The sequence below is a fragment of the Notechis scutatus genome, chromosome 11, assembly GCF_049901735.1.
Source record: "Notechis scutatus isolate UNSWTSFEM ecotype Mainland chromosome 11, rNotScu1.2, whole genome shotgun sequence".
NCBI classification, from domain to species: Eukaryota; Metazoa; Chordata; class Lepidosauria; order Squamata; family Elapidae; genus Notechis; species Notechis scutatus.
The window spans coordinates 8,956,294-8,980,589 of record NC_142019.1 but is presented as its reverse complement, the minus strand read 5'-3'; the positions used below and the strand labels follow the sequence as shown (position 1 = coordinate 8,980,589).

General features: G+C 41.8%; 1 protein-coding gene across 1 annotated transcript in view; it reads left to right on the top strand.

The window, feature by feature from the left end:
• DUOX2 (dual oxidase 2) overlaps positions 1-24,296 on the top strand; it is a 56,440-nt gene that overhangs the window by 1,686 nt on the left and 30,458 nt on the right. Inside the window, exons 2-12 of the mRNA XM_087972740.1 lie at positions 9,753-9,860; positions 13,581-13,664; positions 13,974-14,138; positions 16,023-16,210; positions 17,786-17,987; positions 19,066-19,232; positions 19,323-19,386; positions 20,330-20,426; positions 21,302-21,392; positions 22,426-22,528; positions 23,421-23,581. Coding sequence (XP_087828866.1) covers positions 9,785-9,860; positions 13,581-13,664; positions 13,974-14,138; positions 16,023-16,210; positions 17,786-17,987; positions 19,066-19,232; positions 19,323-19,386; positions 20,330-20,426; positions 21,302-21,392; positions 22,426-22,528; positions 23,421-23,581 — 1,398 coding nt within the window. The 5' untranslated portion in view covers positions 9,753-9,784. The remainder of the gene's footprint in view (positions 1-9,752; positions 9,861-13,580; positions 13,665-13,973; positions 14,139-16,022; positions 16,211-17,785; positions 17,988-19,065; positions 19,233-19,322; positions 19,387-20,329; positions 20,427-21,301; positions 21,393-22,425; positions 22,529-23,420; positions 23,582-24,296) is intronic.

Below are 24,296 nucleotides of genomic sequence, written 5' to 3'. Positions count from 1 at the left end.
TGCCCTCCCTGTTCTCTCTTCAAAGCCCCCCAAATCTTTAGCTTTCGGCTCCAAGAAAATGCCATTCCTCCCCATTTCCCCCAGCAAAAAAAAAAAAGAAAGAAAGAAACCCTGTTCCCTGGATTTCAGAACAGAAGTCCAAAATTTAGTGGTTGCAATACAGGTCATTCTTGACTTACAACAGTTCATTTAGTGACCAACATTACAGTGGGGCATGTGCACAGAGCTGCTAGAAGGCGAGAGCAGCTGAAACAAAAGGGGCGACTCGGGAGTAAGGCTGGGAGGTGATTGCCCCTCCCATAAGGGATAAAAGTCAGGGCAAGATGATGAAACCTTTGCAGGAAGCAAAGTAGCTCCATCGGTTCCGAGTCCTCCTTGAAGCTCTGTGTACTTTGGTTGGTGGTTTTTTTTGGTACTTTGGTTGGTTTCTTTTCTAGTTCATTTGATTCTTCTGTTTTTGACAGCACTTCACAGAACTGAAAGGTGGGTGCTTATCTTGGGGGACTGTTTGAGATGAATTCCGGCTGGGAATGAAAACAATTCCCAGCGTTGCAATAAAATAGGTTTTGTTTTTCAAAGAAGTTTGTAAATAATTACGGATTACGAAGCCTGGGTCAGAACAGCGTGCAAAATCAAGGGCTGAAGCCAGACTCACTTAATGACCGGGTGACTGTTGCGTATTAACCATTGCAACGACTCACTTAACAAAGCGGCAAGAAAAATTGCAAAATGGGGCAAACCTCACTTAGCAGCATACATTTTTGGCCTCCATTCTGGTCGTAAACCCAGGGTTGCCTGTATTCTAACTTCAGATAAGCCTCCATCCCATGCCAGGAATGTGAGAAAAAGTCCCAAGGTCTTGAATGAGGCGAGACATGTTCTTAGGACCACAACTTAAGTGTTGTACCTGATGATTCTTGACTCTTGACAAATGTATCTTTTCTTTTATGTACACTGAGAGCATTTGCACCAAGACAAATTCCTTGTGCGTCCAATCCCACTTGGTCAATAAAGAATTCTATTCTATTCTATTCTATTCTATTCTATTCTATTCTATTCTATTCTATTCTATTCTATTCTATTCTACTCTACTCTACTCTACTCTACTCTACTCTACTCTATTCTATTATTAGTGTTGTACCTTATGATTCTTGACTCTGATGAATGTATCTTTTCTTTTATGTACACTGAGAGCATTTGCACCAAGACAAATTCCTTGTGCGGCCAATCCCACTTGGCCAATAAAGAATTCTGTTCTCTTCTATGCAACTGAGGGTGTTTTCAAAGCAACAGTGACGAACAGGTGCGCCATTTCTGTCTTCTGGTGCAGAAGCTGGGAGAATCTTGTTGTCCCTGTGGGAGAGTTCACCTGGTTAAAAAAAATAAAAAATCCAGATTGCGTTAGGTACAAAATGACGTGGGGCCTCAGGCAAGACCTCTGACCCTAAGAAGTCAAATTGACAATCAGATCTGATGACAGCCATCCAGGAATGTTCCCAATGCTGGGAAATTTCTTCCTTTGTAACAACAACAACGTACGTTTATCTCGGGCTGATTCATACCCTGGTTTGCTTTTTGCAATTATTACTTTCAGATGTATTTATCAAACACAAACAGACTGCCGGCGTTTTTCTTCCCTGTACTGTACACTCTTTCTGGATTGCCTTGTGTATGTTCAGGGTGTGTTGTGTGTGTGTGCCCAGCCAGGAGAAGTGAACGCAACGTGCAAAAGAGACCTGGGAACGAAGCAGACCAAGAAATCCAAAGTCTTGCCGAGAGGCTTAGGGGAAAAGGAAGTGATTTTAACCTGCTGTTTGATCTTGTGGATTTAGAAGCTGCACACCTGGCATGTCGGTGCTTGTGTAGCCAAACCAATGTCATTAACCACCAGGGGAAGATCGGCAGGAGTTGTGGGTGCAGAGAAATTTAAACCACCTCATTAAAACTGTTGAGAACCTGTTTGGGCTAGTTTAGTAGTTAAAGGCATCAGGTTAAAAAACTGGGAGGTCATGAGTTCTAGTCCTGCCTTAGGCATAATGACAGTTGGATGGCTTTGGGCCATTTCCTCCTTCTTGGGCCAAAAGTTGATATGGTGGTGAGGTGGGCAAAAATGCTGGATTAGAAGCTTAGTAATTAGTCCTAACTTAGCATGAAGCCAGATGAGTAACTAGCTCTCTGCTTTAGGAAGAAAAAAAGGACCAGAGGGAGACGTGATAGCACTGTTCCAATCTTTGAGGAGCTCCTACAAAAATGAGGGAGGGTCACAGCACCAGAAGGCAAGACAAGAAACAAGGGGTGGAAACTAATCAAGGAGAGAAGCAACCTAGAAATAAGGAGAAATTTCCTCATGGTTAGGACATTTCAATTGCCTCCAGAAGTTATGGGTGCTTCATCGGTGGAGACTTTTAAGAAGAGACTGGACAGTCACTTGTCTGAGGCAGGGTTTCCTGCTTGAGCAGGGGTTGGATTAGAGGACCTCTAAGGTCCCTTCCAACTCTGTTATTCTGTTATTTAAGATGGGATGGAGTAACTTGGCAGGGGGCAAAGGAGGCTGTCTGGAACTCTGGAAGGACAGTTTAGGCTGCAATATTTCCTAGCAACATTTGAGGCCGGTCTTGCATTAAGTTTGAACATGATCTCTCTCTCTCTCTCTCTCTCTCTCTCTCTCTCCCTCTCTCCCTCCCTCTCCCTCTCTCCCTCCCTCCCTCTCTCTCTCTCTCTCTCTCCCTCTCTCCCTCCCCCCCTCTTTTTTTTTCTTTTAACACATTAATATACAGAAGAGAAGAGAAATAAGCACAAATGAGCACAAATAATTTCCAAAACTCAATTTCCACATTTAGTTGCTAATTATTTGCTTGAGGTTTGGGAGAGAGAGCAAGCGGAGGCAAGTGAAAATATGCCCAGGGCAGAAGGAGTTTATGGTCAGTGTGATTGGCAAAAATCATCTTTCTTAGTCCAGTGACAATATTGGATGGCTAAAGCAAAACAACCGAGACTTTGGCCGTAGGAGCTGAATGAAAAGAGAGTTGAGTTAGGAAGAAGCACACAGATTTAGACGCTTAAACAAAAATTATGAAAAATGCTTTTTTTCATAATTCTGAAAACTGAAAAGCCTGACTCAACTTCCACCTGCCTGAGGCACAAAACAGAATCTTGGCAATCTTGGTTTGGATTCTTTGAACGTTTTGAGGTGGCAGGGACAAAAAAAAAGATCAGATGATGTCGCTCGATTTCAACCTTACGACATTAATCTTTAACTCCCACTCCCCCGATGAAGAAATGGCCAGTTCTCCGTGTGTGATGCAAGGCAAGTTTAAAGCACAGAGTTGAGAAAGAAAGAAAGAAAAATCTCTAGATCTTGTAAATGATAGGATGAATCAGTGCTTTTTAAAGCAGACTTTAGGAAATTCTAAGAATCCAGTTATGTTATGGAGAAAAATCACCTTTCTGATGAGTTGACGGCAAGCAAAGTTTACAATTTTTAAAACTAGGGAATTTTCTTTTCGTATCTAGATCAAGGTGGGGAGATTGCACGTGCTTGCACCATATTTACCCCTCCCAAAAGAGAGGGAGGGAGGGAGGGAGGGAAGGAGAGAGAAGAGGGAGAGAGAGATCTTATTAGGACTTCATTTTAGTTTTCCTTTCCTTTCCTATTTTTTTAAACAGCGTACAACCACTCAGGCAGAGAGAATGTTTACAGACTTTAGACATTCTTGCTAGAAAATGTTTTATTTTCAAGAGCTTGTTTGCATCACAGCTCAAGTTTAAAAGATGTGGGGCAATTCAGCCGAAAACTTTCTTCTTGGACTATGTTCCACTTGCACTTAACTATGCAAAGATGCCCCTGGCTGCATCTTATCTTCTTCTGGGTCTCCCTGACTTGTTGACTTCATTCCATGAGTAAGAGAAGCTTAAGGCAATCTTGAGCTGTCCCAGGGTTAAGGAACGATTTTCTCCTTTATTCCAGCAAGAATGCTGGAATAAGCATTCTACTATAGTATATTGTCTACTATACTATAGTAGACAATAAGCAATTGTCTACTATTGACCTCACCCCTTTCCTAAGAGGTCTGTAGGGGGCGTGCATAAGCGCACCAACGTGCCTACCGTCCCTGTCCTATTGTTTCTCTTATTTTTCTTTTATTTTTCTTATATGTACCCATTTCATGTATTCACAACTATGTATACACTTATACTTATTATCTTGTAAACAATTGGCAAATCAAATAAATAAAATAAATAAATAAATAAATAAAAAATGCAAGGGGAAACCTCAAAGGTATTAGAGTTAGTCTTTGCCACGGTTTGGGAAATCAAGGAACTGAAGTTACTGGCAATAGAGAGAACACAGGAAAATGAGAAGTTGGCACCAAGATCAGCCAACGTCAACTCGGTTTAGGTTTTGGCCCACTCAAGAATGGATGGAGAGCTCTTGAATTCAACAGTGGGGAAAAGTCCTTCAAGGGGTTTTGACTTGCCTCTTTGCCATGGTTGGAAGGCAAGAGCTGCTCACTTATTAAATATTATTAACCATTAGCACTGATGATGTTACTTAGTTTGTGTAATGAAAGGTCTGCAAGAAAACAACCAAGCTCAGGAAGCATCAAGGACTCCTGATTTAGCCTTGGTTAGTATATTTCTAAATTCTGTTCCCATGACTGAAAGGTCCAGTTTCTAGCTGCATGACGGCCTAAATGCTCCCTCATCTGCTCCCTTCAAAACAGGACAGACCACCCCTGTCCCCTAAAATATAGGTTTCGTCCATTTTGCAACACTGTTCCCCCCCCCCCTCTACAAACCTTGCTGCCTTCTGAAATTCAGTGCAATCCCAATCCTCCAAAGATGGTCCTTCGCCAGACAGCATCCACATGAGAGATATTGGCTGCAGATTAAGACAATGTCTTGGGCAAGGGTCTCCAGCCTTGTCAACTTTAAGACTTGTGGACTTCAACTCCCAGAATTCCCCAGCCAGCATGTGGGAGTTGAAGTTCACAAGTCTTAAAGTTGACAAGGCTGGAGACCCCCTAGACCAGTCTAGGGTAGATCCTGATCTAGGGCAGAGTTGGAAACACTTCTCAATTGAGAAACATTCCTGGAGGAAGCCATGTTAACACCAAGGCTGTTCCAAGGAGAAGATCTACAGTTTGCTGACTCATTTCCCCTTAACATCCTCTGGGAACATCTTTCTACCTGGAGTAGAAATACCCTGTGTGGCTTCCCAATAGTCTTCAAGGGCAGCCCCATGTAGAGCATGAGCAAGGCCCGAGTTGTGGATCTGAGTCATAACAGACCAATGGGATTCCTTTCTTGCAAAGTGGAAATAATCATGTTGGGGAGCTGTTGAGCCTTCTGAATTATACGGGAGCCTACTCCCATATCTGGACTTGATTCGAAAGGCTGTCTTGTCTTATTTCCCTCCCTCCACCATTAGAGGGGTTTAGACCTTGCCTCAGTTTCCCCTTTCCATTTCTGGGTTCAGGGCTCCTCTCCACCACTCAGCTACCCCTCAGAGCATCGGTTTCTCGAACAGTTAATCAGTGGGACATCTTGCCTCCAAGAAGTTGTGAGTGCTCCAACAGTCGAGGTTTTCAAGAAGACATAAACATTTGTCTGGAATCATATAGGGTTTCCTGCTGGAGCAGAAGGTTGGACTAGAAGACCTCCAAGGTGCCTTCCAACTCTATTATTCTGTTATTGAAGGTAACGTTGCTCTCAGGGGCCGCCCCAAAGAAGAAGATGTCAAGCTATTCTCCAGAGCACCTGAAGGCAGGACAAGAAACGACGGGTGGAAACTAACCGAGGAGAGAAGCAACTTAGAAACAAGGAGAAACTTCCAAACAGTTAGAACAATTGATCAGTGGAACAATTTGCCTCCAGAAGTTGTGAATGCTCCAACACTGGAGGTTTTTAAGAAAAGATTGGATAACCATTGGTCGAAAGGGGTATAGGATTTCTTTCCTATACAAGACCTCCAAAGTCCCTTTCAGCTATGTTATTCTATTCTATTCATGTCTTGGTTGTTGGGTCCCTGCAGTTGTCAAGGAACCAACTCCCCAATTGCCAAATCGGTTGTGCCGATCCTGTGTGGTTTTTCCCCCTTCCTTTCTTCCTCTGCTTGCAAATATTACAGCATCCAAATACCTTTAGACTCCAGCTCCTATCTTTAGCAAAAGGGGGAAACCCCTGTATATCCTCTACAGCTCCCTTCTTCCTCCTCTGGCCGAAACCAGTTTTTCCTCTTTCCCCTTCGTTTTGTCTTCCTATTTCTCCATTATTATTATTCTTTGCGCTCTCTACCTGTTTCTTTTTACGGGTAATCAGGCAGCTTCTGTTCCGTAATCCACTTCCATCACCATCAACGAGGAACCCTATTTCCCCGAACATGGTTGATACAAGGAAGATCGGTTCCGGATACAGTAGCTGCGGTGCAGGATTTCAGTGGGGTAAAGATTTCTTTTTGAGGTAAGGATGGGCCTTTGCTTGACTCCCTCCTTCCTGGCAGTGTGTCCGAGCAACGCCTTGTGAAATAATGTGACCCAACTGTTTCCCACATGTGCGGTGTATTCGTATGTGAGGTGGCAAACTGTGGCCAGAGGAAGGGGGGGGGGTGTGAGATGGTGTGGGCTTGCTCACAGCAAAGCTTTGTGGGTTTTAAAATGTGTCTTTAACAGATTTAACAGATAATCAGAGTTGGAAGGGACTTTGTAGGTCATCTAGTCAACCCCATCCCATCCAAGCAGGAGACCCTACACCATTTCCGACAGATGGCAGTCCAATCTCTTCTTGAAAGTCTCAAGTGATGGCGCTCCAACAACTTCTGAGGGCAACTTCTGTTCCATTGGTTGATTGTTCTCACTATCAGAAAGTTTCTCCTTATTTCCAGGTTGAATCTCTCCTTGCTCAGTTTCCATCCATTATTCCTTGTCTGGCCTTCAGGTGCCTTGGAAAACAGCTTGACCCCCTCCTCCTCTCTGGGGCAGCCCCTCAAATATTGGAAGGCTGCTCTCCTGTCTCCCCCGGTCCTTCTCTTCACTAGACTAGCCAGGCCCAGTTCCTGCAACTATTCTTCATTTGTTTTAGCCTCCAGTCCCCTAATCATCCTGGTTGCTCTTCTCTGCACTTTTTCTAGAGCCTCAACATCTTTTTTATAGTGTGGTGACCAAAACTGGATGCAGTACTCTAGGTGTGGTCTTACTAAGGCTTTATAGAGTGGTCTCAGTACCTCACTTGATCTCGATTGTATCCCTCTGTTAATGCAATTTAGGATTGCATTAGCTTTTTTGGCTGCTGGTCTTTGGGCCAAGCATTTTCATTTGCTGACAGGGCGCAGAAAATATTCGATTTATTGGAGGTCTGGCTTTTCCACCGAAGGGTGGAAGGGGAATGAGTCTCCAATGGGCAAGGCTGGAACCAGAAGCGGCTGGGGCTATGGAAAAGACAAATCAAACATAAATTCCACCACTTGCAAAAACTCACATGCCTGGCCATGGGTTTTACAAGACTGGGCAATGGTTCTGAATGCCTTCGACACATTCCCCCTAGTGCAAAATTAGAGGTAGTCCTTGATTATACAACAAGAATTGGGTGCAGAATTTCTGTTGCTAAGCAAGGTGGGATTTAAGCAATTAAGCGTGCTCAGTTTTATGACTTTCTTGCTACATTTAAGTGTATATAAAGGTAAAGGTTCCCCTCGTGCCTACATGCTAGTCGTTTCCGGCTCTAGGAGGTGCTGCTTATCTCTATTACGAAGCTGAAGAGCCAGCGCTGTCCGAAGACGTCTCCGTGGTCCTATGACTGGCAGGATTAAATGCCGAAGGCGCACGGAACGCTGTTCCCTTCCCACTAAAGGGGTCCCTATTTTCCTGCTTGCACTTTTTTTAACTTGCTTTCGAACTGCTAGGTTGGCAGAAGCTGGGACAAGTAAGGGGAGCTCACTCCGTTACACAGCATTAGGGATTCGAACCGCTGAACTGCCGACCTTTCTGATCGACAAGCTCAGCGTTTTAGCCACTCAGCCACCACATCCCTTATTTAAGTGTATCTTAGTCATTAAACGAATCATGCAGTCGTTAAACAAATCCATCTCTCCCCTTTGACTCCTCCCATTGACTTTGCTTGTCACAACTGGCGATCACCTGACCCTAACCCTCCATTCCCCTCGGACATTGCAACCCTTGTAAATACCTGCCGGTTGCCAAACGGCCAAATTTTGATTATGTGACTGTAGGGAGGCTCGCATTCATAAGTGTGAGGACTGGTTGTAAATCACCTTTTTCCCCAAGTGTTGTTGTAACTTTGAATGGTTACTAAATGAATCATCCTAAGCTGGGGACTACCTGCCATTTGCATCACAATTCACAAATATCTTCACGGTTTCCACAATTATAGAATTGTGGTTTATGGTTTCCACAATTATAGACTATTTGCATTTATTTATTAAGCCTATATGACCACCCATCTTACAAGAATAGACTCCAATCCTTCCCCCTCCAAAATTAAGCAGGTTACAACTGTTATCATTTGTTGTCTCCGAATTCTTCCCCCAGTTCTTCTTTCCCTGATGGGTTAACCATGTTGAGCGAACCACGTTGTCAGCAACTTCTCCGTTCCCACTAAATACCTACAATTTGGATACGTCTCTTGATCTCCGTGAGCATTTAAAACATTCCAGATTCTTAATGATGGCATGTTTTCTCCCTGACCTCTTTTGGCGGAGAGAACAAAGGAAACCATCTCCTTCAATCGCTTTTTTAATTTATTTTTTTATTTATTTATTTTTGTCAATTGCTTACAAGATAATAGGTATAAGTAAAAACATAGTTATGAATACATGGATACATATAAGAAAAATACAAAAAATATAAAAGAAACATTAGGACAGGGACGGTAGGCACGTTGGTGCGCTTATGCACGCCCCCTACAGACCTCTTAGGAAAGGGGTGAGGTCAACAGTAGACAGTCTAAGGTTAAAGTTTTTGGGGTTTGGGGAAGAAACCACAGAACCAGGTAGAGTCAGGTAGAGCTTTCTCCACCCCAATTTTCTAAAGAGGGTTTAGAAAGAACCACATACTCTCTAGGCCAAGGTGAACAATTAGCCAACCACACCATCTCCACTCAAGTACCCATTACTATTATTTTTATTTTAAAGTCAACATGCTACTGCTTGTTCTTTCTACTCAATTCTTTCTAAACACTTCTGGAAAAGGTTGATCCAAAAATGTGTACCTAAATATGGAGAAAAACGCTTTATGTCTACCGTGTAGAAGTGGGCCAAACTGGAAGGTGGTATGATTCACAACTCCCGTTACAAGAATTCCTAAGGATTGTAGAACGGAAGACCAACTTTATTGTTTCTTTGTGCAGCTTTGCAAGCTAGGACTTGCAAGATAAACCATATCTGAACATTTGTGGTATCTCTGACAAAAGTGAGAAAACATCCTTGGATGGGGTATCAAAAGTCCATGGAGAGATGTGACCATCCCTTCCTTGGCCATTTTTCTCCTTCTAATATAGCTCTAGATTTGCAAGAGTTGGTAGCCAATTGGCAATTGGTTGCAACCATATTTTTACAACCATCGGCATGTATCATGACACAGATCCAGGAGATGGAAAAACAAATTTTCGAATCATTTCTTTGGAAAATGGTGACCTGCTCTGGGGTGTGAGAAGGTCCAGAGTTGTGAAGTCAATGACCTTATTTTATTTAATATCAAGGTGGTCACACAAGCAAATCTTTTTCTTTTTACTTTCAGGAAGACATCTAGCTTCTCCCTCATCTCAAGACATGGGGACAATTGGTAAAATCCCAGGTCTTCTTACTGGCCTTTTGTTGGCTTTGACACATTCATGGCACAATGCAGGTGAGTTAATTTTTCCAAAGCACAATGTTCCCACTGATGTTATCCACGTTCTTTTATTTTATTTATTTATTTATTTATTTATTTATTTGATTTGCCAATTGTTTACAAGATAATAAGTATAAATGTATACATAGTTGTGAATACATGAAATGGTTACATATAAGAAAAATAAAAGAATAAGAGAAACAATAGGACAGGGACGGTAGGCACGTTGGTGCACTTATGCACGCCCCCTACAGACCTCTTAGGAAAGGGGTGAGGTCAATAGTAGACAGTCTAAGGTTAAAGTTTTTGGGGTTTGGGGAAGAAACTACAGAGTCGGGTAGAGTATTCCAGACATTGACCACTCTATTGCTGAAGTCGTATTTCCTGCAATCAAGTTTGGTGCGGTTTACTTTGAGTTTGTATCTATTGTGTGCTCTTGTGTTGTTATGGTTGAAGCTGAAGTATTCATTGACAGGTAGGACATTGCAATGTATGATTTTGTATACCATGCTTAAGTCAGACCGAAGACGGCGTAATTCAAGGTTTTCTAGTTCTAGAATTTCAAGTCTGGTGGCATAAGGTATTCTACAGCGAGTAGAGGAGTGGAGAACTCTTCTTGTGAAATATTTCTGGACTTTCTCAATTGTGCTAATATCAGATACGTAGTGTGGGTTCCAGACTGATGAACTGTATTCGAGTATTGGTCTAGCAAATGTTTTGTATGCTCTGGTTAGTAGTGTGATATTACCAGAGAAAAAGCTACGTAGGATTAGGTTAACAACTCTTAATGCCTTTTTGGCTATGTAGTTGCAGTGTGCTCTAGCACTTAGATCATTAGAGGTGAGTATTCCAAGGTCCTTTACAGAGCTTGGGTCATCAACAAGATCTTGACTATTCAGCTTGTATTTTATTTTCTGATTTTTTTGCCAATATGTAAGACAGAGCATTTATTTGTTGAGATTTGAAGTTGCCATTTGTTTGACCATTCGGATACATAGTCAAGATCTTTTTGTAGGGTAGCAGTATTGTCTGTGGTATTGAACAGCTTTACATCATCAGCGAAGAGAACGCAATTGCTCTTAATATGATCACAGAGGTCGTTTATGTAGAGTATGAAGAGAGTTGGTCCTAGAACACTGCCTTGGGGAACACCACTATTGACAGGTACTGGATTTGATAGGACGCTCCCGATTTTGACCATTTGTTGTCTGTTTGACAGGAATGCTTCTATCCAGTTATTCAGTTGTCCAGAGATACCATAGGATTTTATTTTTAGGAGTAGTTTGTCGTGTACCACTGAATCAAAGGCTTTACAGAAGTCTATGTAGATTGCGTCTATTGTTTTGCCCTGGTCGAGTTGTGTCGTCCATATGTTTTTGCAGTGTAAGAGTTGCAGATTACAGGATAGTTTTTTCTGAAACCAAATTGTTTATTGGAGAGTAGGTTATTTGTCTCTAAGTGAAGGATGATGGATTGGTTAATAATTGATTCCATGACTTTACAGGTGACGCAGCATAAGGAGATTGGCCTGTAATTTTCAACTAGGCTTGGGTCTCCCTTTTTGAAGATGGGGATGACTGTGGCTTGTGACCATAGGTTAGGCAAGGAGCTGGTTCTGAAAGATTTTTCAAAGATTATGCTTAGAGGTTTGGCTATGGCAGTGGATAGCTTTCTTAAGAAGTAGGCACATATTCCATCCGGTCCAATAGATAGAGATGGTTTTAGGTTGCGTATTGCTTTTTCAACATTGTCTTCTGTGAAATCGATATGTATTAGATCATTGTTGTTATCTGTGGTACGGCTAGGAAATATTGGGCATGATCCATTGCTGTTTACAAATACTGAGCCGAAGAATGTGTTAAAGATGTTGGCTTTAATGGTGTCGTCGTTGCAGTCTTTACCATCAGGTCCTATCAAGGGAGGGATGGACCTTGAGTCTTTTAGTTTGTTGTTTACAAAATTGTAAAAAGCGCGGGTGGAATTGGTGCTTAGAAGGTTTTCCTCTTGTTTAATGTGATAATTGGTGCATTCGGTCTTTATCTGGTGGCATAGATTTTTGTATCGGTTTTTGAAATTGGCAACGTGACCAGATTTGTTTTTTCCGCCAGAGTGATCTCTTTTTGGATTGAAGTTTCCTTATTGATATGGGTAATCTGCTTTTTTGTTTTGTTTTGGGAGTTGTTGTTGGTACATATAGTTTGATGACTCTTTTGACTTCAAGTAAGAATATGTTATAATGGTCTTCAACGGTATTGCATCCAGTGAATAGAGATTGCCAATCAAGGGATGAGAGATCGTTGTCTATAAGATCATAGTTGCCTTTTTTGAAGTTACAATAGGGGATTACATCATTGTGGTGATTTTTGTGTGGATGTATGTTGAGACAAAAGTCGATCATATTGTGGTCACTACTGGAAAAGGGTTCTTTAGATTGTATTCCGTAGATTATTTATTTATTTTATTTATTTATTTGATTTGCCAATTGTTTACAAGATAATAAGTATAAATGTATACATAGTTGTGAATACATGAAATGGGTACATATAAGAAAAATAAAAGAATAAGAGAAACAATAGGACAGGGACGGTAGGCACGTTGGTGCGCTTATGCACGCCCCCTACAGACCTCTTAGGAAAGGGGTGAGTTAGATTAGGTTCAAACTGTTGCAGAAGATGAGATCGAGGCAGTTGTTTAGTCTAGTGTTGTTGGTTACTAGTTGTTCCAGTCCCAGATTTGTAATAGCATTGTAGAAGGTTGTGTGTATGATTTCAGTTGTACAATCATTTAGGGTCCAGTTAATATGATTTAGGGTCCAGTTAATATGAAAAATCCCACGCAGAATTTGGGAATAGTTCTCTCTTCCATTTTTCTCTCAGCCTCCAATGTTAGAGGGACTGACATGGCTACCAGTCACTGAGGAAAATTAACCAGTCCAGATTGAAAACTGTATAAGTTCCTTGCCACCCTCCATACATATATATTGAAATATAGGGTCCAAATGTCATACAAAATCTGAAAAATCCATTGTTTCATTTTGTACTTACATGACAAAGTTTATAATCAACATTCCTAATATTCCCACCATTCAATTGCCAGGTTTTTTTTCCTGCATCTTTTAATATATTCTTTGCTTTAGTTTCTCTTTCCACGCACTTCATCTTTTTTTAAAAAATGTGATTATTAAATAGTCCTAAGGATTTGAGCCTTCCCTTCTAGGGAAGGAGAGGGGAAGGCTAACAAACCCAGGATTTTTAATAATTATTATATTTTTAAAGGAAGAGGATGCTTACTTCCATCCCATAAACATTTTATTTGCCTTTTTGGAAGACTTAAACTGGAGATCAAATGACCAACTTTATCTGAATAGAAATCTCTTAACATTTGGGATGATGTCTGTGTATGTCTTGGCCTGAGTTCTATTTAATTAGATGGAGAATCAAATAGTATGGCATGGACAAGTGGGGGAGATATATAACCTTGTTAAAAATAGGCTTGCTTCTTTCAAGAGGCATTATGGCTGAATTTTGGTCATCCCCACTGAATGCAGTTGGAAAGATATTCACTTGAAGTAATGATCCAGGAGCCAAATCTTGTTTTTCAACAGAAGGAATCATTGTTAGATTTTCAATGTTGATTCCACGGTAAGAACTGGCCCTGATTTTCAACGGAATTCAACTTTGTTCCCAATCACCTTATTTTCCAAAATGTGTTCTTCCTTGCCTGCTTTATTTCCAGGTGCCCAGGAGAACATCCACTGGGAAATTCAACGTTATGACGGCTGGTACAACAACCTCATGTATCATAAACACAACTCAGCGGGTGAGCAAGATGCAACTGATCTTCTAAATGTCCAACCTAGAGGAATCCTTGGGTTATTTAAGGCTGAAGTTCTCAACTTGAGTCTTATTGATCTTAGTGGGCATTATCTTCTCCAGACAGCTGGTTCCTTGGCTAAAGTAAGATCATTTGAGCCTGGTGATTTGTGCCTTGAGTGAGAAGAAGGTCCAATGATCCATCAATTTGTTTTCTTCTCTGTCTAAAGTATTATCGAGAAACTTCTCGTGTTCTTTCTGCCATATTTTGCCCCATTCCCACCTCATGTTGACATGCTGATTTCTTCCCCCATAGGTTCACGGATGTCACGTCTACTCCCTGCTAATTATGCAGATGGGGTGTTCAAGGCCCTGCAGGAACCTCATGTGCCCAATGCCCGCAGGCTTAGCAACATGGTGGCCCAAGGAGATTCAGGTCTTCCTTCTCAGAAGAACAGAACAGTGCTTGGTGTTTTCTTCGGTAAGAGGCAGTCTTGTCGTGCCCCTGGTGGAGACTGACTCTGAGGGAGAGGAGGAACAGCCAACAGGGAGTGGAAGTGTGGCTCTGGAGGTTGTGGAGGAGGCTGGGGAAGGGCAGAGGCTGGCTGGGCAGTCAAAGGTGGACCCAGGCCCATCCCCTCTCCATCCTAGGGCACGCAGGGAGGAGAGGATAAGGGAGAGATGTGGTCTACTTGGGAGGAGAGGGCCTTGATCTTCTTCATGGGCTGCAGCTGTGACAACTGAATAAGAGGATGAACCTGCATATGGGCGAATGCTGGAAACAAAGCGTGGAAATATCTCTAGTTTATGGTTCCTCTCTGAGTTTGGCATCCTTCCAAGTGTGTGTTATCTGTGGATGTCCTCCAGCCCTTATCTTGCCTGGTTTGTGTTGCTTTTTTCCCTTCTTCTTGTAACTGTTTGTGAGGGAGTTTTTTGGCTTCTGTCAAAGATATTCGGAGCTTGGAAGCAAAGTGAAGGAATAAAAGGGGCTTCACCTGTTTTCTGTGACTGTGCTTGTTTTGTATCCCACCCTGGGTCATCACAAGTCTTTTGATTCAGATGTTCCTTCATGTCTTTGATCCTTTCTGGAACAGAAAGCATTTGCTAAGGGTGTTTCCACCCAAGTGAAACTTAAATCATGATCTTGGACCTTAGAAGAAGGTCACATGTGCTGGTGGATTTCTTGGGAATTCTTTCTGATGGAGAAAGAGGAAAGAGATAAAATCAATTCAGCCTGTGATTTTTCTCTTAACTGTATTGATTCAAATTATTTTCCACCTGAAGTTCTGGAGAAATCCTTAAGCTTTAAAAAAAAAAAGTAGCTTGAAAAGGGTCACAAATGGCATAATTTCAAGCAAATGATACACAAATATAAAAATAATTTGGTGCAACAAAATCCTGTTTGAAAAGAGGTCCTGAAGAATCCAAAGCGATGGACTACATAGGGCAGAAATACAGCGCAGAACGGAACTGAATTCTGCACCGGAAACCAGATAAAACTAAAATCTGTTCCCTCTGGATTTACCCAAAAGTCAACCGCTTCCCCCAGCGTTATTTTGCAAATCTATACAGTCTCTAAATCTATATACTGTTAGTTTCTCAATTCTGATTTTCAGACCAGAAGTGAGATGACTTTTAGACTTTGTTGTTGATACTTTTCTTCTGTTTTGGTTTCAGCCCATAGAGTCACTGTTGTGAGAGGGGAAGTTGTATACATTGTTAGATAAGCCAAGAATGCCATGGGCTGGCCCAGCACAACAAGCTGAGCATGACAAAGCCCAGTCAAGATTAAATTAGCCAACTTTTGAATGTTTACAGACACATCCAACAGATTTCACAATAGACCTGGTTAAATTGTTGCATGTAGTAGGTATACTAGTATGTACACACACACATAAACACACACACACACACACACAAATACACACACATACACACACACTTATTTAGAACACTGGTCTAATATTTATTTTCTTGATGCTTACTAAAAATTTTTTTGCTTTTCTGGGCTTTCCTTCCTTCCTTCCTTTTCCTTCCTTCCTTTTCCTTCCTTCCTTCCTTCCCTTCTTTCTTTCTCCCTTCCTTTTCCTTCCTTCCTTCCTTCCCTTCTTTCTTTCTCTCTCTCCCCTCCCTCCTTTTTTCCTTCCTTCCTTCCTTCCTTCCTTCCTTCCTTCCTTTCTTTCTTTCTTTCTTTCTTTCTTTCTTTCTTTCTTTCTTTCTTTCTCTTCTTTCCTTCCTTCCTTCCTTCCTTCCTTCCTTCCTTCCTTCCTTCCTTCCTTCCTTCCTTCCTTCCTTTCTCTTATTGCAATTCATTTCTCCATTGCAATTCAATTCTCTAACCTTCCTGGTTTGGGGTATCTGGCAGGTTTCCACGTGCTGGCCGAGATTTCAGAAGCCAACAATCCGGGCTGCCCGGCTGAATTCCTCAACCTGGAGATCCCTCAAGGAGACCCCGTCTTTGACCCCAGCAACTCTCAAAAGGTTGCCCTGCCCTTCCAGCGGATGAGTTGGGCTGCAGGAACAGGACAAAGCCCCAACAATCCCCGAGAGATGGTAAAAATGCCCTTTGATGTCTGTGCCATGTCCATTCCTCCCTCTGCAGGTAGAATTCCAGCAAAAAGGGCAGGAACGGAATGAGGCAGAAGCTACCTAGGATGGCATTTCCTAGGAGTTTCAGCCAAATTCTGTCCAAAGGGTAGAAAGCTCAGGATTTATTTGTTTGGATGCTTTCTCCAGAGTATATATATTTAAAACTATGACTCAAGGACTACACCTACATTTAATAGAAATAGAAAAGCCAGATGAAGTTAAGGACCTGAAAAGAGTTGAACAGTCACTATAGCAATTTTTGTAGTCTGCTATTTTCCAGATCTGCATTTCTCAACTTTGGCAGCTTTAAGATGTGTGGATTTCAACTCTCAGAACTTTTAAGTATGTTGTCATCTAACAGGAGCCGTTGTAAGGAGACAAGGAGACGTGTGAGGTTTATCCTCAGCTTATTACCATTTGTTTAGTGATTGGTTGAAGTTACAATGACACTGGGGTGGGGGAAGGGATTTACCACTGGTCCATGCACTAACAACCATTGCAGCATCCCCACCATCACTCGGTCAAATTTGGGCACTTGGAGACTGACATAAAGCTGCAAATCACCATTTGCAACTTTCCCAACTGGCTTCTGATAAGCAAAGCCAACAGGAAGCCAGGATTGGCTTCATGATGACATGATTCCTTTAACAATTGCAGTGAATTGCTTAACAACGATGTAAAAAAATGCATCCTAAAATCGGCCCCAATTCACTGAACATCTTACTTGTTTAGCAATAGAAATTCTAGTCCCTGTTAAAGAATGGAGTATGTGTGTATAAGCCCAGAGAGATATTTCAGCATCAAAGGTGCTTTTCCTTTTTAAATTGATTTTATTGGTTTTCTATTAAATATATTTCTTAGTGCTTAATAAACATCATGTTCTTTGCATATTTCATTTGCTTAACAATGCAAATCATATTCTAAGTCTCCACTTCCTTTTTTTCCAACCATTAGTAAAACAAATTCCATGTTTGATAATATTCTACATTCTCTTTCTGCTTAATTTTCAATGTCAATCTATCCATTTCTGCTCAATCTAGTATCTTCTTGACTATCTCTTCATCTTGTGGTATACCTTCATTTTTTTTTCAATATTGTGCAAAAATAATGCTCACGGCTGTTAAGACCTGTAATATTAAATGCATACTTTAATGATATTAGACCTAACCAAAGGTGTTTTTTCCAAAAATCTTCCTTGGGGTTTTGTGTTTTTTTTTCTTTGAAAACATTTCACTTCTCATTCAAGAAGCTTCTTCAGTTCTAGAACCGAAGAAGCTTCTTGGATGAGAAGCCAAAGGTTTTCAAGGGAAAAACAACAACAAAAAAGTACAGTTGCCTTTTGGAAAAGCATTTTTGGGATAACCATGACCTGGAGGATTGAGGATCTCCATAGACATGAGGTCCAAATTTACTGAGCTTGGACTATCCAGTGTGAAGTTGCTACCTTCAGACGTCTTATCAATTCATCCAATCCAAGCAGTCATAGACTGAACAGGACTTAACTGTCTCCATCCCATCTTCCTTTCTGTTCTCCAACAGGTAAATGGGGTGACCGGCTGGTTAGATGGAAGTGCCATCTATGGCTCCTCGCATGCCTGGAGCGATTCTCTAAGGAGTTTCTCCCAAGGAAAGCTACTTTCTGGAAAGAAACGTGGTTTCCCAAAGCAGGCGGAAGAGAACAGCTTAATGTGGAAGGCTCTCGATCCAGCTACAGGGAAGGGCGGGACCCAAGGCATCTTTGGTAAGCAGGTCTGGGGTCATCAGCTGCTCTTCAAGAGGCTAAAAGAAGGAGAGAGATGGATGGTACCTGACAGCATTCCTTTTCAGGCCTTCATTCAGTTTTCTGTAATAATAATAATAATAATTATCATCATCATCATCCTCTGGGAACATCAGGTTGAGAAGGTTCTGGAGAATGAAAAAGTCAAGAAATTGTAGGACTTCAGAATTCAAGACTGACAGGCACTTGGCCCACAACATACCTGACATAACAGTAGTTGGAAAGGAAAAGGTTTGGTTCATTGACATTGCAATACCTGGTGATGCACGGATTGAAGACACGCAGCAAGAAAAAAAAAAATCACAACGTATCGGGACTTACAAATTGAAGTTGAGCGACTTTGGAAAAAAGAAATTGTGCGTTATCCCAATGCTACCTGAAACAGTTTCTAGGTCCTTGGTTAGGACTCGAGCTGTTGAGCTATCAACCAGCCCCAAAGGATGTGAATCTCATTAAAGATTTAATAATAATAATAATAATAATAATAATAATAATAATAATAATAATAATAATAATAATAATAAGTAGTAGTAGTAGCAGCAGCAGCAGCAGCAGCAGTAGTAGTAGTAGTAGTAGTAGTAGTAGTAGTAGTGTGTACATTTCAGGATTCTAGAACTTTTGGAGGTCACTAACAACTCAACTATTTTGTGCTAGAGCTTTCTTAATAGAGGATGAGCACATTCTTCCATTAACTTTACCGTCTTATCGTTTCATGAAGGGAAGAAATTTGGAGGTCAGCACAAAACATAGTGGTTTTTTCCCATTTGCATCTATGCAGAATGTTCATCATTCTTATCATGTCTTCTCTGATATCTAGCCATTACGATTTTTACAGCTCTCTTGGGTTCTTTTTAATGATCCCTTCTCCTTCTCCTTCTCCTTCTCCTTTTCCTTTTCCTCTCCTTCTCCTTCTCCTTCTCCTTCTCCTTCTCCTTCTCTTCTCTTCTCTTTCCTTCCTTCCTTCCTTCCTTCCTTCCTTCCTTCCTTCCTTCCTTCCTTCCTTCCTTCCTTCCTTCCTTCCTTCCTTCCTTCCTCCCAGACTTTGGAAATGCCAAAGGAAATGAAAATGTTTTCCTGCAAGCCATGAGTATCGTGTGGTTCCGCTATCACAACCACTGGGCAGAAAATCTGGCCAAGCAGAACACAAGCTGGTCAGATGAGGATTTATTCCAACATGCACGCAAGAGAGTCATTGCAATTTACCAGGTAGGTGAAGTCTGGAAGAGACAGAAAAAAACAGGAAATCATATTCATTTCCTTTGACACTGTTTCATTATCTTCTCATTGTTCTCCTAGAATATCGTGTTTTATGAGTGGCTGCCAAACGTTTTGGAGAAGACAAGCATGAAACGTTATGAAGGTGAGGGACATCAACAGAACAGAATAGACGTCAAATGGAAAAGGACAAGAGATTTTCAGTGGCTGCATACTGGAGAAGGAAGATAAAGGGAGTTCTTGTGGGTCTAAAGAGCTGCCTTAGCCACATTTCTCTCGATTTTATAATTTTATGTAGAGAAGGCTGGAATCCATTATCATTTTCCAGCCTATCTGTATTGGCTTTAGAGAGGAATGCTAAATTGCATTTGCATTCTAAGTTCTTCCATTTAAAACTCAAAATATCACAGGGAATTTCAAGGCCCTCCCTTCTCTACATCATCTCAGCTTCAGTAAAATCCAGTAAAAAGCCCACATTGCATATTGGACATCAATACAATCCAGAGAGTCCAGGGATACTTCACGAGAAGGGTCCTCCGCTCCCCTTCTAGCAACAGAATAACTTGTACCACCAGACTTGAAATTTTAGGCTTAGATAACTTAGAACTACACTGCCTTCCATCCAACTTAAGCATAGTACATAACATTATCCATTGCGATGTCCTACCCGTCAATGACTACTTCAGCTTCGATCACAACAATACCCAAGCACACAATAGATACAAACTCAAAGTAAACCGTACCAAATTCGATTGCAGGAAATACGACTTCAGCAACAGAGTGGTCAATGTCTGGAATACTCTACCTGACTCTGTGGTTTCTTCCCCAAACCCCCAAAACTTTAACCTTAGACTGTCTACTGTTGACCTCACCCCATTCCTAAAAGGTCTAAAGGGGCGTGCATAAGCGCACCAATGTGCCTACCGTCCCTGTCCTAATGTTTCCTTTTATTCTTATCCATTTCATGTATTAATAATCATGCTTATACTTATAATTGTTATCTAATACATGCACAACAAATAATAAATAAATAAAATCCTTCTGTGAAATACCTCTTGTCATCTGTTGCATTACTCTCTGTGTTGTAGGTTACAAGCAGCATGTCGATTCTCGGATCTCTCCAGAATTCCTTGTGGCTTCTGCACTCTTCCTTGGCACTAAAGTCCCATCTGGGGTCTATATGAGGTAAAAAGAAAAAAAGCAGGGTTTAAAAATATAATGAAGCCAGTATTAAATATGCCTAGAATTGCAGTATTTAAGAGGAAGGAAGGGAGGGAGGGAAGGAGGGAGGGAGGGAGGGAGGGAGGGAGGGAGGGAGGGAGGGAGGAAGGAAGGAAGGAAGGAAGGAAGGAAGGAAGGAAGGAGGGAGGGAGGGAGGGAAGGAAGGAGAGAAGGAGGGAGAGAGAGGGGAAAGAAGGAAGGAGAGAAGGAGGGAGAGAGGGGGAAAGAAGGAAGGGAGGGAGGGAGGGAGGAAAGGAGGGAGGGAGGGAGGGAGGGAGGGAGGGAGGGAGGGAAGGAAGGAAGGAAGGAAGGAAGGAAGGAAGGAAGGAAGGAAGGAAGGAATCCAGGCAAATTGTGTCTAGCATAGCAGCTCAAGATAGAAGATCTGTTGGTTGCAGGGCAGAGAACGGCAACACCACGAAAGCTGCAAATTAGCTATTTTTTCTCTCTCCAGCAAATAATATGGCTGGGTTCACGCAATGAGGTATCCAACATGATTTGTTTAGTTCTCACTTAAAGTATTGTTGGAATCTGACCATTTGAATTCACAATGTGTCAAACCAGCAAACTATGGATTATTCAACCAAACATGGTGAACCAATGTAAGCTAAGAACTCAACCGGATCAACAAATATCCCAGCTGCATCTTGGAAAATCCAAGTGTTGGGTAGCATGTCAATAGGCTGCCTTTACCAATGGAGCATTATCTATCCCATGCAACATCTGCCCAGTTGTCTCTTCCCTTTTTGCTTTCGTTTGCCAACAGGGGTTCCATGCATTCTACTGGTCCACCGCAGAGAACCCTAATCTCATTTATTTTTTAAAAATATTCTTTTTAGGGATTCAAATTGTTCTTTCCGAAACGTGACTGATGTAGATGGACATTCCTCTCCAGCCCTCCGCCTATGCAACAACTACTGGAGTCGGCAGGTACGGAGCTTCAGAGCAACTAAACATATATTTCTAGTTGAAGGCACTGGGGAGATGGGGGATTGCAAGAAAATGTCTTGAGGATGTGGCTTCATGGTGAAATATCAGGGGTGGGCTCCTGGGGTCTCGCAGAGCCCCTAGCTAAGACTCTACGGGGCTCGGAGAGCCCCCAATAGCCTCAGAAAGAGAAGCAACAAGGGAAAGCTCTTAATAGGCTTAATTGAACTTCTGGGCATTCAGCCAAGAGCATTTCACACCTAGTCAAAGTGTTGCAAGCTAGATAAACAACCCACTCAGCGCTTGCAAGGAACAGCCATTGAGAAAATCCCATAACATAGCCACTAGCCTCCGAGGGGATTAATTCCCAAATAATAAGAATCACGTAACTCACCAGAAGCTCCTCTAAGACTCCAAGATCCTTCCCACAGTCATTGCTATTAAGCCTGGTTTCACCCAGTCTTTTATTTACGCATTAAATGCACGAAATAATAAACAACTTTTTGGTATATATCTTTTTTTAGGTAATTAGGGCAAAGAAGCAATGTTGAGTTGGCCACACCCACCCAGTCACATGAGCACCTAGCCATGCCCACCCGATCACATGCCCACCCGATCACATGACCACCTGATCACATGACCACCCAGCCAGTCATTAGGGCAGAGAGCCCTTGCTAAAAAATTTGAAGCCCACCCCTGTGAAATAGTCATGTTGTGTGAAAAAAAATATAATTCAAAGTGTAATTGAGTAGAGCACTTGGGTTGCATGCAACAATCCCATGTTTCAATCTTCAGCATCTCCAGGTAGATCTGAGTAGATCACCTGCCAAAAGTCCTGGACAGCCTTCATCAATATAGAAAGTATTAGAATAGGTTATTAAATGTCCTGCTTCATTGCAAGACACCTTGTATCTATAAGTCAGCTGGTGATTTTACAAAAGTTGGGACTGGATTGGATTTAGTGCACCTTTGAACTAAGCAGGTAAACTTTGCAATCACCTTGTAGCTCATGCTAAGTGTTTTCTCTCTTGGTCAGAATCCTAACCTCCAGACAGCTGAAGACGTAGATGATCTTCTTCTGGGAATGAGTTCTCAAATCACCAAGCACGAAGACAACATTGTGGTCGAAGATCTCCGAGGTAGATCTTTTCATCCATTTATTGGCTCTCTCTTTTGACAGCTCTCCCCAAAATTGCAGGTTTCATTCCTTTGGCAAAGCTAAGGGTGGGAAAAGGTACTGTAGCCTTAATTTTGGGGGGTGAACTTTCTTTGCTTCCTGCTTTGGGGGGGGATTTTCAGTTAATTGTTGCTCTTAAGCAAGGGTGGGATTCAAATTTCTTAACAACCGGTTCTGTGGTCATGGCCTAATTTGTGGGCATGGCTTAGTGGTCATGTGACTGGGTGGGCATGGCTTGCTGACTGGGTGTGGCTTGGTGGTCACGTGACTGGCTGGGTGTGGCTTGTATGTAAATATTGTAGATAAATATTTATTTTTTTATTTAAAAAAGAGCAACTTTTACCCCCAAAACAGGCAAAGCAGGCAGGCAGATTGAGTTGCTCACAGAATCACAGATTCACTTAGAGATCTATCTATCTGCAATCTGCTACCTGAGTCTCCACTGAAAAATAGAAGCTTCGGTCCTAAGGAAGGTTCAGTTCTGCTTTTAGATTAGTTAAAAATCAAGAAATCCTAAGATTTCCTGCTTTCTGGCTAATCTAAATCTCCCGGCACAGCAGAACAGCTGATGGTTGGGAGGGGAAAAAAAGGAAAAATAGCAAATTAGGAGTCAAGTTTGATGGCGCGCATGCCAGGTAAGGAGTGAGTGGGTGGGGAGGGGTGGGGTGGGGCCAGCCAGTGGTGCAATTTGCCGGTTCTCCAAACTGGGTAAAATCATAACAAGCAGTTCTATTGAACTGGTCTGACCAGGTAAAATCTCACCCTTGCCCTTATATATCATGATTCCTTTGTTGCTTATGTGAACATCCTTCCATTTTGCTCCATTATGGATGTTCTGTCTTGTTCTTCTTAAGATTACTGGTATGGGACAGTGAAGTTCTCCCGAATGGATTTCGTGGCGAGTTGGATCCAGCGAGGAAGAGATATTGGACTATCTACCTATAACAAAGTCAGAGAGTTCTTTGGACTTCCGCCTGCTAAGAAATGGACAGATATTAACCAGAAGAATCAAACGGTACTGTGTCACGGGAGCTAAAATGGACATGAGATGGGATGGAAGGCAGACAGAAAACAAGCAGCATCTTGTCCATTGGTAGCAAGTTTACTATAACTTCCCTTTAAAGCTTAAACAAATGTGGAAGTTCAAAAGGAGAATATTTATTTTACAAATGAGAACAATGCTTGACGTTAGTCTGAGCTCTGTGTAGCATCCGCCACTCCACATAGGGAAAAAAAAATGCCTATTGTGCTACTGCATGTTGATCATTAAACCAATTGTGGGAAGACGGTGATACACAATTGATATATCATCCCAGAAGAGAATATTTGTGGGTTGAGCTGTATGGTCCTTGCTGCTCTCTGAGCTTGGTGGCTTTCTTGACATTTGAATACCCACCTAGGTAATGTCATAGCACTGATGATATTACCTAGTTGGGTAATGAAATGTCTGGCAGAAATCCGCCAAGCTCAGAGAGCAGCAAGAACCCCCACAATGGACATAGGAAAAACTTTGACCTAACACCACATATATCTTGATCCTTTTTCATCCCTCTTCAGTTTCGCTCAGTCTCCTCCTATTTTGAGCTCAGGCACATGCATTTATAACTCTTGAACTGATGAAACTCTTCCAATTGATACAGACTTCAGTATAAAAGAGTTCTCACTCTTATTTAGAATAGAATAGAATAGAATAGAATAGAATAGAATAGAATAGAATAGAATAGAATAGA